The sequence below is a fragment of the Fulmarus glacialis genome, unplaced genomic scaffold (genome assembly GCF_000690835.1).
Source record: "Fulmarus glacialis isolate BGI_N327 unplaced genomic scaffold, ASM69083v1 scaffold27057, whole genome shotgun sequence".
NCBI classification, from domain to species: Eukaryota; Metazoa; Chordata; class Aves; order Procellariiformes; family Procellariidae; genus Fulmarus; species Fulmarus glacialis.
Window position 1 is genome coordinate 26,486 of NW_009224211.1, and position 14,083 is coordinate 40,568.

Sequence of the window (14,083 nt, forward strand, 5' to 3'; positions counted from 1 at the left end):
TCCTGACTCTGGCATTTTAATGCAAGAGCAGCCAGGGATTTGGCGCACGAGGCACAGCTGATGCCACCCAGCACCTGGAGCTCACTGCCTCGTTTCCAAAAGGAAGAGAAGGAAGCCACTGTCTGGTCATTTTGGCCTGCCTGGAGCGCTCTCCGCCAGCGCCTGCTCAGCGATGCAGCTCGCCTCGGCTGACGAACCTGTGGAAAGCATCAGAAATGTCAAAATTGCCTTCTGCTCTGCAGCAGGTCTACCAGTGATTTGTTTTTCTCTAAGCCAGGCAGCTGCAGGACACGGTAGTCTCTGCAGTTTTAACTGTCATGTCCTCCTGATTGTATTTTTGGATCCACAGCTCAGACGCAACCTCCATTTATAGGACAGGCAAACGGCACCGATATGGTCATCGTTTCTCCCCTGCACGCCTACCTTCCCCCTGGGATGCTTAGAAATATTCCTAACTCCTCCTTCCACCCCAAAAAGCTGTCTGTATTTTGCAAGAAGGGGAAGCTGTAGTCAAAAATGATTGTTGCTTCAGGAAAAAAGAAAAAGGTGGCGGGAAGGAACAGGCTTTCCTCCTCTCACCACATCCAGTGGAGATGGAGGCCAAACCGTAAAAGTCAGGACAAAGCGATGCCGGCCTGAGTGAGCAACCATGCCCCAGGGAACTGGGGCTCTGTGCCTTTGGATAAAATAGATCCCTCTTACCTTCACTTGACGCTGCCTGTACTGCGGAGCTTCTCCCTTAGGTCGCTTGCTGAAGCTTTTCTTTCTTCCCCCAAACACAACCCTTAATGTGCGCTACAAAAACAGGGCTGCCGGCAGCCCTGTGCTGGAGCTGCCGTGGGTTGTCACAGAGCTCGGGCGCTTTGCGGTAGGGGAACAGCAGCAGAGCCATTTCAATGGGCAGCAGCTGAAAAAGGGTTTTCTTTCCCAGGTCTGTAAGCATTTGCTGCTTTACAGTCCATATTTTCCCATTTGAAATCAAATCTGAAATCAAATTTAACCGTTATGGCTTTACGCGCTGCACCAGAGGAGAGGTTGAAAGGGTGTGGGGGGGAGTGCCTGGAGTCTGCCATTTGGAAGGATCCATTAAAAAGAAAAGCAATAAAAAAATACAAAAAGAAACTGTCTTCTTGCAGGCACAGCCTCAAGCAAATGCACACGAAGCCACGAAGGAGAGGGAAATGCCTGCACTGATGTGTCTGTCCCCAGCCAACAACATACGCTCAGGGCAATATGCACAGACTGAAGGGAGACGAACCAGAATGATGTAGCTGGACCCAAACCAAAGTTCTCAAGAAAATAAATTCCCCGATCAGCAAGTATCTGGGTTCCAGGTCCTGAAAAACCAAACACTACACAAAATGGACTATCATAAACAGAGACATCTGACATTTTACTCAGCTGGACAGGACATTCAAATGGGAGTTCAAATCCCAGGGAATGGAATTTAACCTGGATATCCCGCTGTCTGGATGAATGCTTTGACCACTGTTAAGATCACCTTTCCCTACCCCTGCCTCCTGTTCTATTCCTGCCCCCATCACCAAAACCGCCTTGCAAACTCAGGATGAGCTTTCTACCAGCTAAACCTGGTAAATAAACTGTCCAGCTGTGAACTCCCCGGATTCTAGTTGTTCCTTTTTCCTTCTTCAGGGTAGAAAACAGCGAACCATATCATTTCAGAGCACTGACACCAGCTGATAAAATAATCCTGACATTTGCTTGCTGCAGATTAAAAAAAGCCCCAGCAATTACTGAAAAGCCTGCAAGTTTTGGTTCTGTCAATGACCATCTTTATTCCCTATCACTACAGTACACTGATGTTTAACATCAGCTATCAAATTTCCCATCCTCAATAACTAGCAAAAAAGTGTTGATCCAAAGGTGGCATCATGAACAACCAGTGAAATAAATTTACTGTATCTACCACTGCTGACATGAAGGGACACAGCCTCTTGTAGCAGGAAGAATTTCTTTGACCTTGTTGGAGTTCCCGGCGTTTGCTGAGGCTGTCAACATAGGGGCCAAAATTCGACGCAGTGAGGAGGATACCAGGCCATTTGGCACAGGAGATACTCTGAAAACTACATAATGGTTTTTTTGGTAACAATTTTTGGCCACTGAGAACTACAGCTTGGCTTGAACTGGGAAAATACCAGTAGAAAGCCAACCAAGAACTAGTTTGTTCATACACTGCTTATTTTCAGCTTTCCAGCCAATCTAGCACATGAATTTCCTGAGTTTACTTTCACCTGACACATGAAAGTGCTTTATGAGCACTGATAAAAACAAACATTCAGTTAATGTCCCCCAAGCTAAACAGATGGCACTGGGAACAGTTAGTGAAATTTTCCTCTGTAGGGGAGCTGGTCTAGTCAAACTCAAGAGCAGAAGCAAGAGGGAGTAGTTTCTAATAATGACACACCACCTAATTGTATAGAACATAATTTCAACTCAGCTGCAAGAAAGCATGTCCACATGAAATGCTATTTGCATAAATTACACTTAGCCAGGCCAAGTCCTGCATCCATTGCGCTACACGATGGAGCTTAATGCCGACCTCAGTGAGCCAGAGGTGTGGTTCTCAACTGTGTGGGAGTGAGACCAAACCCACAGTCAAAAACTGGGCATAGCAACAAGAAGAGCTGCCCAGCCTAAGAGTTGCCTAGCTTAAGTCCCCGAACTCCAGATAATTCTCCTCCCTCATTCACTGACTGCCCACTCCTGAACACAAGACAAAAAACTTCAACAGGAAGCTCCAGCAAGATTTTATTCAATGGTATACAACAGGGAGAAATTAAGATTAAAGAAGAATTGTATACATTACTGATTTTTCAAGTTGCTAAAACAAACCCATAGTGACACAAACAACTGAGGCTGACGACATAACAAGAAGCGTGGTCACCATCTCTCTAGTGTCCATACCTGCAAATATAGAATATGTTAATGCTTTTTAAAAAATTATGTTTAATACATGCGCTGATTTGGGCAGATTTATTTTCATTCTACCACGATGTAACTAACATGTAAACCAGATGAAGGTGAAATGCTATGGTATGGAAACCTTAGGAAGTTCTGCACATTTCACTTCCCCCAAAAGTCTATCCAGATACTAGTTAGCAGAGAGACTGAGCAATCCACAATATCATATGCAAGAGACCCTCAGTATCATCATCTTTTGCCCTGAATCCCACTTCAAATATACCCTGCATGAAAACAAGGCCAAAGCCTGTCATAGCCCCAGACATATTACTGAGCACCCACAAGAAGATACTCATTCATGTCTCCATTTCTCATCATGCTGCCCATGCAATATTAAGTCACCAGCCAGGCAACATGGGCTCAGTTTTCATTAAGTGTTCATTAAAACATCTTAATATCAAAACTATGGTACTCAAGTTGTTATGTCAATGACGATTTGCACAACTGATTGTGAACCAGATCCCAGAGACAATCCTGAACAGTTATAATACTGTTTTGCTTTGTTTTAATCTGGACTCTGATTAGAACTAATGTGGTTTGTTTGGTTTTTTTTTAAAGGGGGATGGGGACAGGGAAAATCCACAGTTAAGAAAAGATTAATGTATAAATGGTGCAGAATAAAGCAAATGACAGGCCAACTTCCTAACTTCTCAATGTACAATTACCTCTCAAAACACAATTACCCCTCAAAAACCCATCCATGGACCTCCTATCATTATTCTAACAACAGACCTTTGAAAAACAAAACAAACACAGAAATTATGACTAAATGGGCCAAGGCTGTAGCAATGGCTACGTGGATATTTGATTCCCAGATGCTAGGAAATCAGCTGTATTAATCTCTGAGCCTATTAGAGTTATAAAACAAATCACCAAGATACAGAGGGACCCAGTAAGATATCCGGCACCTCAGCAGAAATGCTTTGGAACACAAGCAGCTAAATTCAGGTCATTTTCTAAACCCAAATTGCTCATGCGGCAGTATAGTATTCACCTGAGGCTCCACTTTCAGTGAATTCCATTTCTCTTCTGCTCTCTAGTCTTTAGAGAGAATGTCAATAGGAGTCACTACTTTTTACAACTCCCACTTACCCCACAGCTACTTGGGCTTCCTTCAGAGCTCATTTACCACGGGGTGACTAAGGAAAGGTCCCTATACAGCAAGGTGGAAAAAAAACCTTTCCCAACAGCAACTATGCCCTCAGACCCACAAATGAGAGAGATTACCCACATATCTGACATTGATCGTTTCTATTAACGGAAGGACAATTGGATTTTTCATCTTGAAATCCATGCAGGATACCTACTTTTGGAACTCCCATTCCCTGTTGTCTAGTGGACATACTTGGCGAGTTTTGAGCCAGCGAGAGATGCAGTGGAAGTGGAAAGCATGCTGGAAGAGAAAGTTCAGATCACATCATTTCAGAACACATGAATGTATCTCAATGTGAAAACTACCACTGAAAGCATCATAGTGAGAAGAGAGTAGCAAGTGTTTACAGACAAAGGTGGGGAGGACTAATCAGTCAGCTCACTGGTAAACACCAAGGAACTGATCCACATTTTCAGAGAGGAAGGGAACATCAGTGAAATGGCAGCTTGTTCCACAGTGCATGCAGCGGCAAGCAACTGACTTCTGATGAAGGAGAGAACGCAGAGTTTAGCAGCTGCTAAAATTGGCAGAGCAGATGCTGATAAGAAGCATAATCAGAAAGACAAGAAAGAGGATCTCACAGCAAGTAGCAGGGATGATACGTATGTATACATGCTGAAGCTTTCTGCCGACTTCTGGACAAACCAAAGCCTGAATAAAAAGGAACTTGCAAAATTAGAAAGAAAAAGAATCTCTATTATGTGTTTAATACGGACACCCTTTTCCATACCCCATTCAGCTACTTAAAAACAAGATTCCACTTGTGGTAACTCTTGCATACAAAAACATAATTTTGACACTAGAATATTCTGACATGGTTAAAAAAGTTGCTCTTGTCCTCTACAAACAGAATTGCAACATTTATAATCCTGTTCCAGCATTATCACGCTGTAACTTGATCCCACAGCATAGTGAGGATGGACTGAGGAACACGTAGTTATTCCATTATGGAAAATTTTATCTTCCAACTCAGGCCCAGGCTAGCTAAGAGGTATGCAAGTTTGAGTTCACATGCTAGTGAGACCATGTATGAAGGAGTGCATACCGCAACGAATTGAAGAGATGGAGATCATACACTAGAACCGTTTTGATCTTCCTCCAAAAGGGGAAGCAAATCACCTAGTTACTCCACATTGACTCGTGAATCAGCCAGCACAAAGACAAATCAAGCATGCTGACATCCAATTAATCCTATTACCAGGAAAAAAAAGGCATAGCTCCTAGGCAGAACCTTGATCAGAAAAATCATGCTCAAAATTAAAGATCTATTATGCTTCAAAAAAATACGGGTATCTATCTTTCTCCCTTCTCTTCTGTGTCTTCCCTATTACACCTCTCCAACTTTCATTCTTTCTTATTTTTTCTTCAAAGTTCTTTTTTCTGGTGGATTATCTGAAACATTTTATAGAACTTGTTTTGTCCTGAGTCATGAAAAAAGGGGATAGCATCACCACGCATGAGCTCCACAATAGAACAGTTTTCCTTACATTGCAGACGCCCCATGCAACTGTGCACTCTTCAGAGGTAGCTGATGCTTGGTTTGCTTGACATTCTATGCCTGTGAAAACAAAGATTAAACACATATATGCAGGAGTAGAAGAGGTACATGCAACACCAACTGGTAGATTTCTTCATCATAGCAAGGGGGGGGTGGAGAAGAGCTCTTTGTTTTGTTGCGTTTATTACATCAGGAAGAGTCAAGAGCTGTTGGTTTAATGTGTACTGTTTTCCCAAAAGCATCAGATGAAAATATACTTCATCCTGCTTTCCTCCTTCCTCTACATTTTTAGTATTCCAGATTTCCAGCGGCAAGAGCACATAGCTCATCTACCAGTAACATGTGTCTGCTTTCCAAATTTTAAGAATAAATATTTTTAATTTGTTCTCTTGTGTTTTAATAGATGTCTTTTGATGATCAGTTGCAGTAGCAGAGCCATGAAAGAAAGTTTACTTAAATTTCTTAGCCAGGTTTCTCTAAATATAAATTAATCGTCTTGTCAGACATTTTGTACTATCAGCTATATTTACAAATTCATTTGCTCATGTAATGCTGGAGTTTGCCGGCCTCTCTTCTATAGTCTTGTGACAGGTAAGCACAGCCCAAAAATACACAATAGAAAATACAGTTTAAAATGTATTTTTGAACTTTTTACACCTTAGAGTAATGATGATCCCAAAAAAAGATAAATACTATTTATGGGCTTGGGTTATGTTTTACTTTTTGTGTCAGATGGCATGGATGAAGGAGATGAGAGAGGGAAAAGAAGGAAGAACAGCACTGAGAAAATCAATCCAGCAACCTGTTTCTTCATTCTACAGCCTGAAAAATTCACGAAGAAACTTCAGGAAAAAAAAAAAAGATATTTCTAACTCCTCCACAGCCAGCAGCACAAACCTATGAGACCAACATTTTACTTCCTGCAAAAGGATGCTTTCTTTAAAAGTCAAGCCCAAATGGTTTAAAAAGACATGCTGATAGCCAGCATGATAGCTCGAGCTTATTTGCTCTGTCCCATTCATTCCTTTCTCCATTTTTCACTCTCTCTCAGGTATGGAGATGAACAAAATAAGAGAAAGGCCCTTTTTTCCCCGCGAGATGTGAAAGAGATCAGTTAACCTTGGTCACGAGGAACTACTCAAAACAACACTGAGGTCTAAAGAAACTCAGCAGCAACAACTCTTCTGCAAGACTTGAAGGAACCTGTATTTATTATATGTTTTACATCAAGATGTGATATACCACAGCAGGAAATCCAAAGCTCAATAGCTGGCCTGCCAATAGAAGTGCAAAATCCAGTGCACCTGAAATGTCTGATGTCTTAATTCCTTAAGCCCTCAATACATACAGCAATAAAACTAAATCTGATTAAGAAAATGGACAATGCTCAAGAACCTTGAAGAGCTTCAGTTACTTTGGACATTTATTTAAAATTTGACACCCAAGATTGCTGCAACAATTTTACTGTTACTGCAGTATAGACTCATGGTCTTGCTGAGTATCATGGGGCATATTATATTAAGTTTTAAATATTTGGCATGAGTCTGTACAGTAACAGAAAATGGTGAGAAGATGAGCAGTAGGAAAAGGAGAGGAAACTCATTTGAAGGAAGAAAAGTCAACTGGTAAGCAAACTTAAACTCAGGAAGTCTCTGTCTGCTGAAAGCAAGGAAAATATTGCAGCACACAATATACTCATCTTGTTTCTTCTCCTCTCTCCCTGCTATGCCCAGGATATTGGACATATTAGATCTGAAGTCCATCTAGCCCATTTTTATGTCATTTTGTCTTTTTTTTCCCCCCTCTTTAAGTGGCCTTAACCTGTGAGCTGTATGCTTTGGAACACAATACATTTTTTTTTCCCCAGGCTTTAAAGGATTCTGTATTTTGACTGGGAGTGAGAGGAAGAAATTTAACCCTATCCCAGCTGAAACCAGGACAGTTAGGTAAGGAAGAAAAGCAGCACTGAAATTCATTTTAGTGTTACTCAAACACTTACTGACCAGCAAGTACAGTCTAAAACATGACAGTCCCAAAAGCTTAAGAGGACAGACGAACTTTGCAGAAATAGCTGAGGAGGAGTTCTCTGGTGGTGATGTAAGGCCCTTCCAACAACACACCCAGATTTAACTCCCTCATCAAACAGGCTGGAGACTACTGCTGGCACTACCACCTTTGACTGCCAAAAAAGGGCACCCCAAAAGCTAAAGCACTTTTTGGTATCCTACTTGCCTCATTTCAAAAAAGGACAATATATCAACAAAGAAATAAAACAAGTGAACATTCTCCATCAGAGAATGAAAGCTGATGATTCTGGCTCTTGATAGAAAGACGAGCTATTTACCAGCTGCTGACCCAAAAGAAGCGATAAGAGTCAGATAGTAACAGGTACTGGAGGAATACTGAATGGCTCTTCTTTTGCCTTGCTTTTGACAGAGTATCTGGAGGTGAGGGCAGAAAGATACAGCTAAAACCTGAAATACCTGTAAATAATTGTGAAAGATGCAATGGGAGCATTTCAACTCAGGGAGTTACAGAAATGCACATTATATAATGGTAACTTCTGAATCTTGGCATCTATTAAGAACCATCCCTCTTCCTATACATTTTCTGTTGCAGAAATCTTCTGTATATTTATGTAACAAGAAAAGTAGCCCAAGATTTAAGTAGCCATAATGGCAGGTAACAGAAGTAAAGTACATGTCTTTTGTTCGCAGCTACACTAATAGCCCAATGCACTGGTAAATTTGATGATAAGAGTCTTCGAAGCGGCTTCCGCTTGAGCAACGGTAGCCACTGCCTGGGTCCCCCTTTCTCTTTACATGTTGCCTTCTAAAATTATGTCATGAAGGGATCGACTTATTGGGAAGAAGAGAAATAAATACATATAGCTTGGCTAACACAAAACATCATGTACTCACTCAGAAAAGACAGAAAAACCACATAACCCGGCTGATAAACTTGAAGTACACTTGTTACTTGTCCTATGAGGAGTGGCTGTCCTATAAGGAGCGGCTAAGGACTTTGGGCTTGTCTAGTTTGGAGAAAAGGAGGCTGAGGGGCAACTTTGTTGCTCTCTACAGCTTCTTGAGGAAGGGAAGTGGAGAGGGAGGTGCTGATCTCTTCTTCCTGGTATCCAGCGACAGGGTGCGTGGGAATGGTTCAAAGCTGCGCCAGGGGAGGTTTAGACTGGGCATTAGGAAGCATTTCTTTACTGAGAGGGTAGTCAAACACTGGAACAGGCTTCCTAGAGAGGTGGTCGATGCCCCAAGCCTGTCAGTGTTTAGGAGGCATTTGGACAATGCCCTTAATAACATGCTTTAACTTTTGGTTAGCCCTGAATTGGTCAGGCAGTTGGACTAGAGGATTGTTGTAGGTCCCTTCCAACTGAAATATTCTATTCTATACCCCCAAAATGTAGAATGAGCTCTCCAATTTAGTTTTTCAAACTTCAGAGGAATTTCAGCATTTTCCCCTTGCAGTTCTCTCCAGTTTCTTAGGAATTATCTGCAGATTTTGCTAAATACTTACCCTAAGTTCTCCCCCATCATATCATTCCTTCTACTTATAACCCCCTTGCATGACATGCAGTATTTCCTGTTAGTATCACATTCTCAAAATATATGTACACAGCTACCATCTTCCACTCCTACTTATGACTTAGCAAACTATATATACTTAGTTCTGTTCTTTTATTCTTCTCATAAATCCAAAATCATTCAACCTGTTAAGCATCCTGACATTCTTCTTTGGATTCTACCTGATCTATCTATCTTTGTGAAGGTGGAACATCAAATGAGGTACTTTGCACTTGACTGTCAAAGAAAGGGGATGGTATTTTGATGGCACATTTTACACAGTTCAAAACTATACTGGTTACCTTACTACGATATTATATTCTACGTTTTAGACCACTGTAATAAACACAGTGTTTAGTTAACACTCCCCAACTACCATGTTGCAATGACAGTGCCAGAGAGCAAGCCTTTGAAGAAATCAAGAATACTACTCAAGTAAAATCTAAATAGGACCTGGGTCTTTCCAGAGAAGAATGAAAACAAAACACTGAAAATCTACTCATTCCTTCTGTACACTGAATACAAACCATATTGAGGGCGGGGGGAGTCCTTCGACCATATTATTACTGAGTCATAATGTACACACATGAGGAGAACTGCATGACACCTTAACATTATTATATCCTAGCTTTTGCATGCCTGACTTTATAATGTTAACAGTCTTCCATTAGCATGACTGGCGTTACTTTTCACTCTTTTAATATCTTCCCTTTCAAGGTTTCTCTTCATCACTAGGAGAGAGAGACATTTGTATCCTGCATTTTATCAAATCGAATCTTGTGTTGTTCTTCCCTGCACATTCTATTAATTTTTCCTCAATTTCCCATCACTTCACATCTTATGTTTGAAAATCTAATTGGAGTGTTGTTTAACAACATTAATGATCGGTAACAAGGAAGTAAGTAAATCCAGAGCCAACACTGATCTCGGAAGACCAATTTAGATACCCCTTCTACTCTGTATACTGTCAATTTTGGTCTGTCATTTGCAGTCCAGGCTTTTTATAACATTGCTCATACCCAAAGCAATAACATGTTATGCTTGAGCAACTCAAAAAAGAATAAAAAAAAGTTACCTATGCCCTCTTCCTTCACTGTTTTTCCTAATCTACCTATAATCTCTCAAGCCCACCCCCTTTTTGGTAGGATTTTTTTTTTTTTTAAAGAACTGACACACAAAATTCACTACTGGAAAATAACATCTGTCCATTCTTCTTCCAGCTCCTCCACATCTCTCCTTCATCCTCATATGTCTTATTTGCTATTTATAAAGAATAGCAAATATATGAGACTGTATTTGGTCTCTCATGGGAGGCACTATTAATTTTGAGGCAGATTAATAGAATGAAACACACCAGCATCCATTATCTTACAACATATCCCACTTACTGTGAATAATTATCTTGAGTTACAGGATTTTATCTATTTATTCTATACATTTGTAAATTCTATAAATATAACTTATGTTCTAAAAGATCTTTAAAATTCCATTTGCCTGTCAGCGACATGCTTTCCTCTCTAATATATCGTAAATCTGAGAGACTAAATAGTAGTCCAGTGTCCACCTCAACTACTTTTCAAGATGGTATAGGTTAGAGGTACTTAAAAAGGAAATCTTTATGTCATAGGACCTCGGCATATTTCGTAACCCCTATTCTCACTGAACACTATTCTCTTTAGTGTTATCACTCCATTTCTAATAACCAAGAATAAACTGAGGCATGGATAGGCAGTAGCTGGCTCAAACTACAAACATATCCATCCCACAGCAAAGAAGTGAACTTACTTAACCCATTTTCAGTCCTGTATGTTACAGTGTGTTTTCTCTTTTAAAAAAAAAACCTTCTCAAAGTAGTTTTGTAATTATTATTTAAATACGATGTAAAATCAGGTGCATCTCTCACTAATTGTTACTATAAACTTGAGGTCTCATTTTTCTGAAACGTTTTATTTTCATATAGGTTTACTGACAGTAAGTTACCATTACCAGCAGTTCCAAGGGCTACTGCATAAAAACAAAGTGCAACAAAACTATCACAATGGGATCATGACGGGCCATTCCCAGACACAGTAGCTGTACTTGCTCTTGGTTTGGGGGGTTCCACATTTTAGTAGTATTGGTAAATTTCTGTCTGGGGTATATTAAAAGGTCTTCTGTCCTTCTTGACTCAAGCAAGATGGACAGTTATGGTGCCAACAATACCCTGTCAGTTTGGGGGGGGAAATGGTTTTGTACTCATTACCAATCCTTTATGGGACTGAAACCAGTGACTTTGTATATGCACACCTATTTCACGACAGGAATTTGTACACTTAATTCCATTAATTCCACTTTATTTTCCTACATAGCAAGCATACTTCTTAATTGAACCATCTAGATTTTACAGCAAAAACTCAAACCAATACTAGCAATACTTTATTTTTATTTCAGCATTTGATTATTCTCCTTTGTAAATGAACAATTAATTCTCTAGGTGGCTACAAAATTCCCCACACTATAACATTAACTAACTTATGCAAGGTAGTTTTTGTAGAATAACGAGTCAAATGAAGTCACTGGTCCAAGCCTTTCCCGGCCAGACAAAGAAGGTGTTACAAGATTTCATCCTCATGAGTGTCATCAAAAAGTTGATACCTATAGCAACATCCCCAACCCTAAAATCTAATAGCTTTCTTCATAAGCAATTCCTGTCGACCCTGAATAATTTCAGTTCCTCCTGCCTCTTTATTATTACTCCTTTTCCTCTTTGTTGCATACCAAATACACTCAGCAACATCATCTCGTCTGTAGATGTGGTACCAAGTGATTCTACTCTTTACAAGAAAAGGGTGAGGGAAAAGCAGTATGGTGACAGAGGTGACAAAAATAGATTATAAGATTTCAACATTACCTAAAATAGAGCTTAGTATTTGCACTGTGAAGACTTAGTTCCTAACTAAGGAAAGCTACATTTGCTGAATTATACCCTCAACAGGGAAAATTTCAGCTGTGCATCACGTACGAGTCAAAACCGTCAACTGTCTTCCCCATCATTTACTTACATAGATCCATAATATGGTTTCTGCAAATGGCACAGTTATCAACCACAATGTCCCATGCCCACAGAGCTACTGCGTTCCACTAGAAAGAGGGGAAAAAAAAGAAAAAGAAAAACATAGTTTTGACTTAATCTACAGCACACAGAAATCCTTGTTATCTCTCAAGATTGCATGTATTTTTTAAATGGAAAAGCTGGGAAATTAAAAAAAAAAAAAACAAACCTTAGAAGTCCAGAGTAATTCAGAAGCTTACTAGAAAGCAGTGGTACATTCCTCTCACATACCTCCCAGACCCAATGTCTCCTTCCAACTTCAGAAACAACAAGATAACTCCCATAGTCCCCTTTTTTGTGAAACAAATGCAAACATCTGCATTTCTATTCAAGATCCAGAGGCAAGGATGCAGCTCATGCCACAGCCTCAATTCTGATGGAAAGGACAGTGCCTTGCGGAAAGGCCAACCCAGATGCCATTTTGTTAAGAGGAATTTCCATTATTCGCAGCAGTTCTTCTAGTAATCACCCCCCAGAGCAGTTGGGGCCAAGAACTAAAATAATCTCTAACGCTACCCTTCGCTGAACTCCTGACTCTGCAAAAAGGTTACTAGGCAATAACCTACCAGCAAGACTGAATATAAAAATTTGAAAGTACTACCAAATTAACCTTTCAAAAACTTTGTTTATAAAAGAAAAATAAACAAAAAAAGGAATATCTCTGTCCCATGCTACTTTAGGGGAAGGGTTGGCTACAAATTTCCATGGCAATTTTAGAAAACTGATTCAGAATGAGGACTTTAAGACAAGCTATGCAGAAAAGCATAGCACCTTTTCATTCCTCCCCACAAAAAACATAATCAGGTCTTTTGTAAATTCATGAAATAGATGGGCTTGCCTTCAATATTCAAAGCAATCCAACAGCATATTGGTAGCCAGGATAATCTTCATTTACTACTTAAGTAGTCTAGATATTTTGTTTCCTTCCATTTTTTCAGTAGATTGTATTGACTTTACTACAGTAAATCTTCTCTACTTTATTCCATTTACATCTCAATGTTTTCATTGCTTCCTGTCAGCTCAGGATTCTGAAGGAGGAATGCAGATTGCCAAGTATCGATAAGCAGTATCAATTTTGATAAGCACTTCAATTTTTCATAGTACCAATCTAAAAAGTCACCACACTACTACTAGATCTTTCAGGAAATGGGTTAGTAGTGATTTCATTTTTTCTCCCCATCTTCTAACTTCAAGTCTAGCCAGCCTTCTGGCTGAGGTACTCATCTCTCAAGGACTTAATCCACACTTCAAGGCAGCTAGGATAAAAGTTCCCAGCACCCTTATCTCTCCCACACCCTCAGGTACTTAATCTCTTGTCCCAACATAAGCTACTCTTGCGACCCACAGACCTGTACTGAGCAACACATGCAACAAATGTGTATTGGTACCTTGCTGGAGAGGAGGAATGCCACTGACACATAGAAGGTGCCACTTCCTGCTCCTCTCATGTGCTATTATATCTGTCCCTATTTCCAAAGAACAAGCTATCACGTCATCCAAACACCTCCTTCTGCACCTGCAGACCTATACAGAGCTAGGGGTTTCCATCATCATTGATGACAGCTGCATCTTAAACAAACTATGCCTGGAGACCATCCTTCGAGCCAGGAATCACTGCTTGGAAATGTTTGCTGATATCCAGTCCAGGGGTCATTTTTCTTCAAATTCTACCTTAGTGCAAGCCCACACAGCCACCTTTCTTCCTCTGCACACTCGTGCAACAGGTTTGGACTATTACCAGGATCCAGCTGACAAACTGGTGGCACTGGAGAGAAAAGCAG

General features: G+C 40.3%; 1 protein-coding gene across 1 annotated transcript; it reads right to left on the reverse strand.

Annotated features, from left to right (window-relative positions):
- Positions 1-2,751: 2,751 nt before the first annotated feature.
- On the reverse strand, positions 2,752-12,331 carry RBX1 (ring-box 1, E3 ubiquitin protein ligase; the record flags this gene model as incomplete). The annotated part of the gene is made up of 4 exons (XM_009582092.1): positions 2,752-2,925; positions 4,290-4,375; positions 5,623-5,693; positions 12,253-12,331. Coding segments are annotated over 4 exons (249 nt in total), but the record flags the coding sequence as incomplete, so codon positions are not given.
- Positions 12,332-14,083: the final 1,752 nt, after the last annotated feature.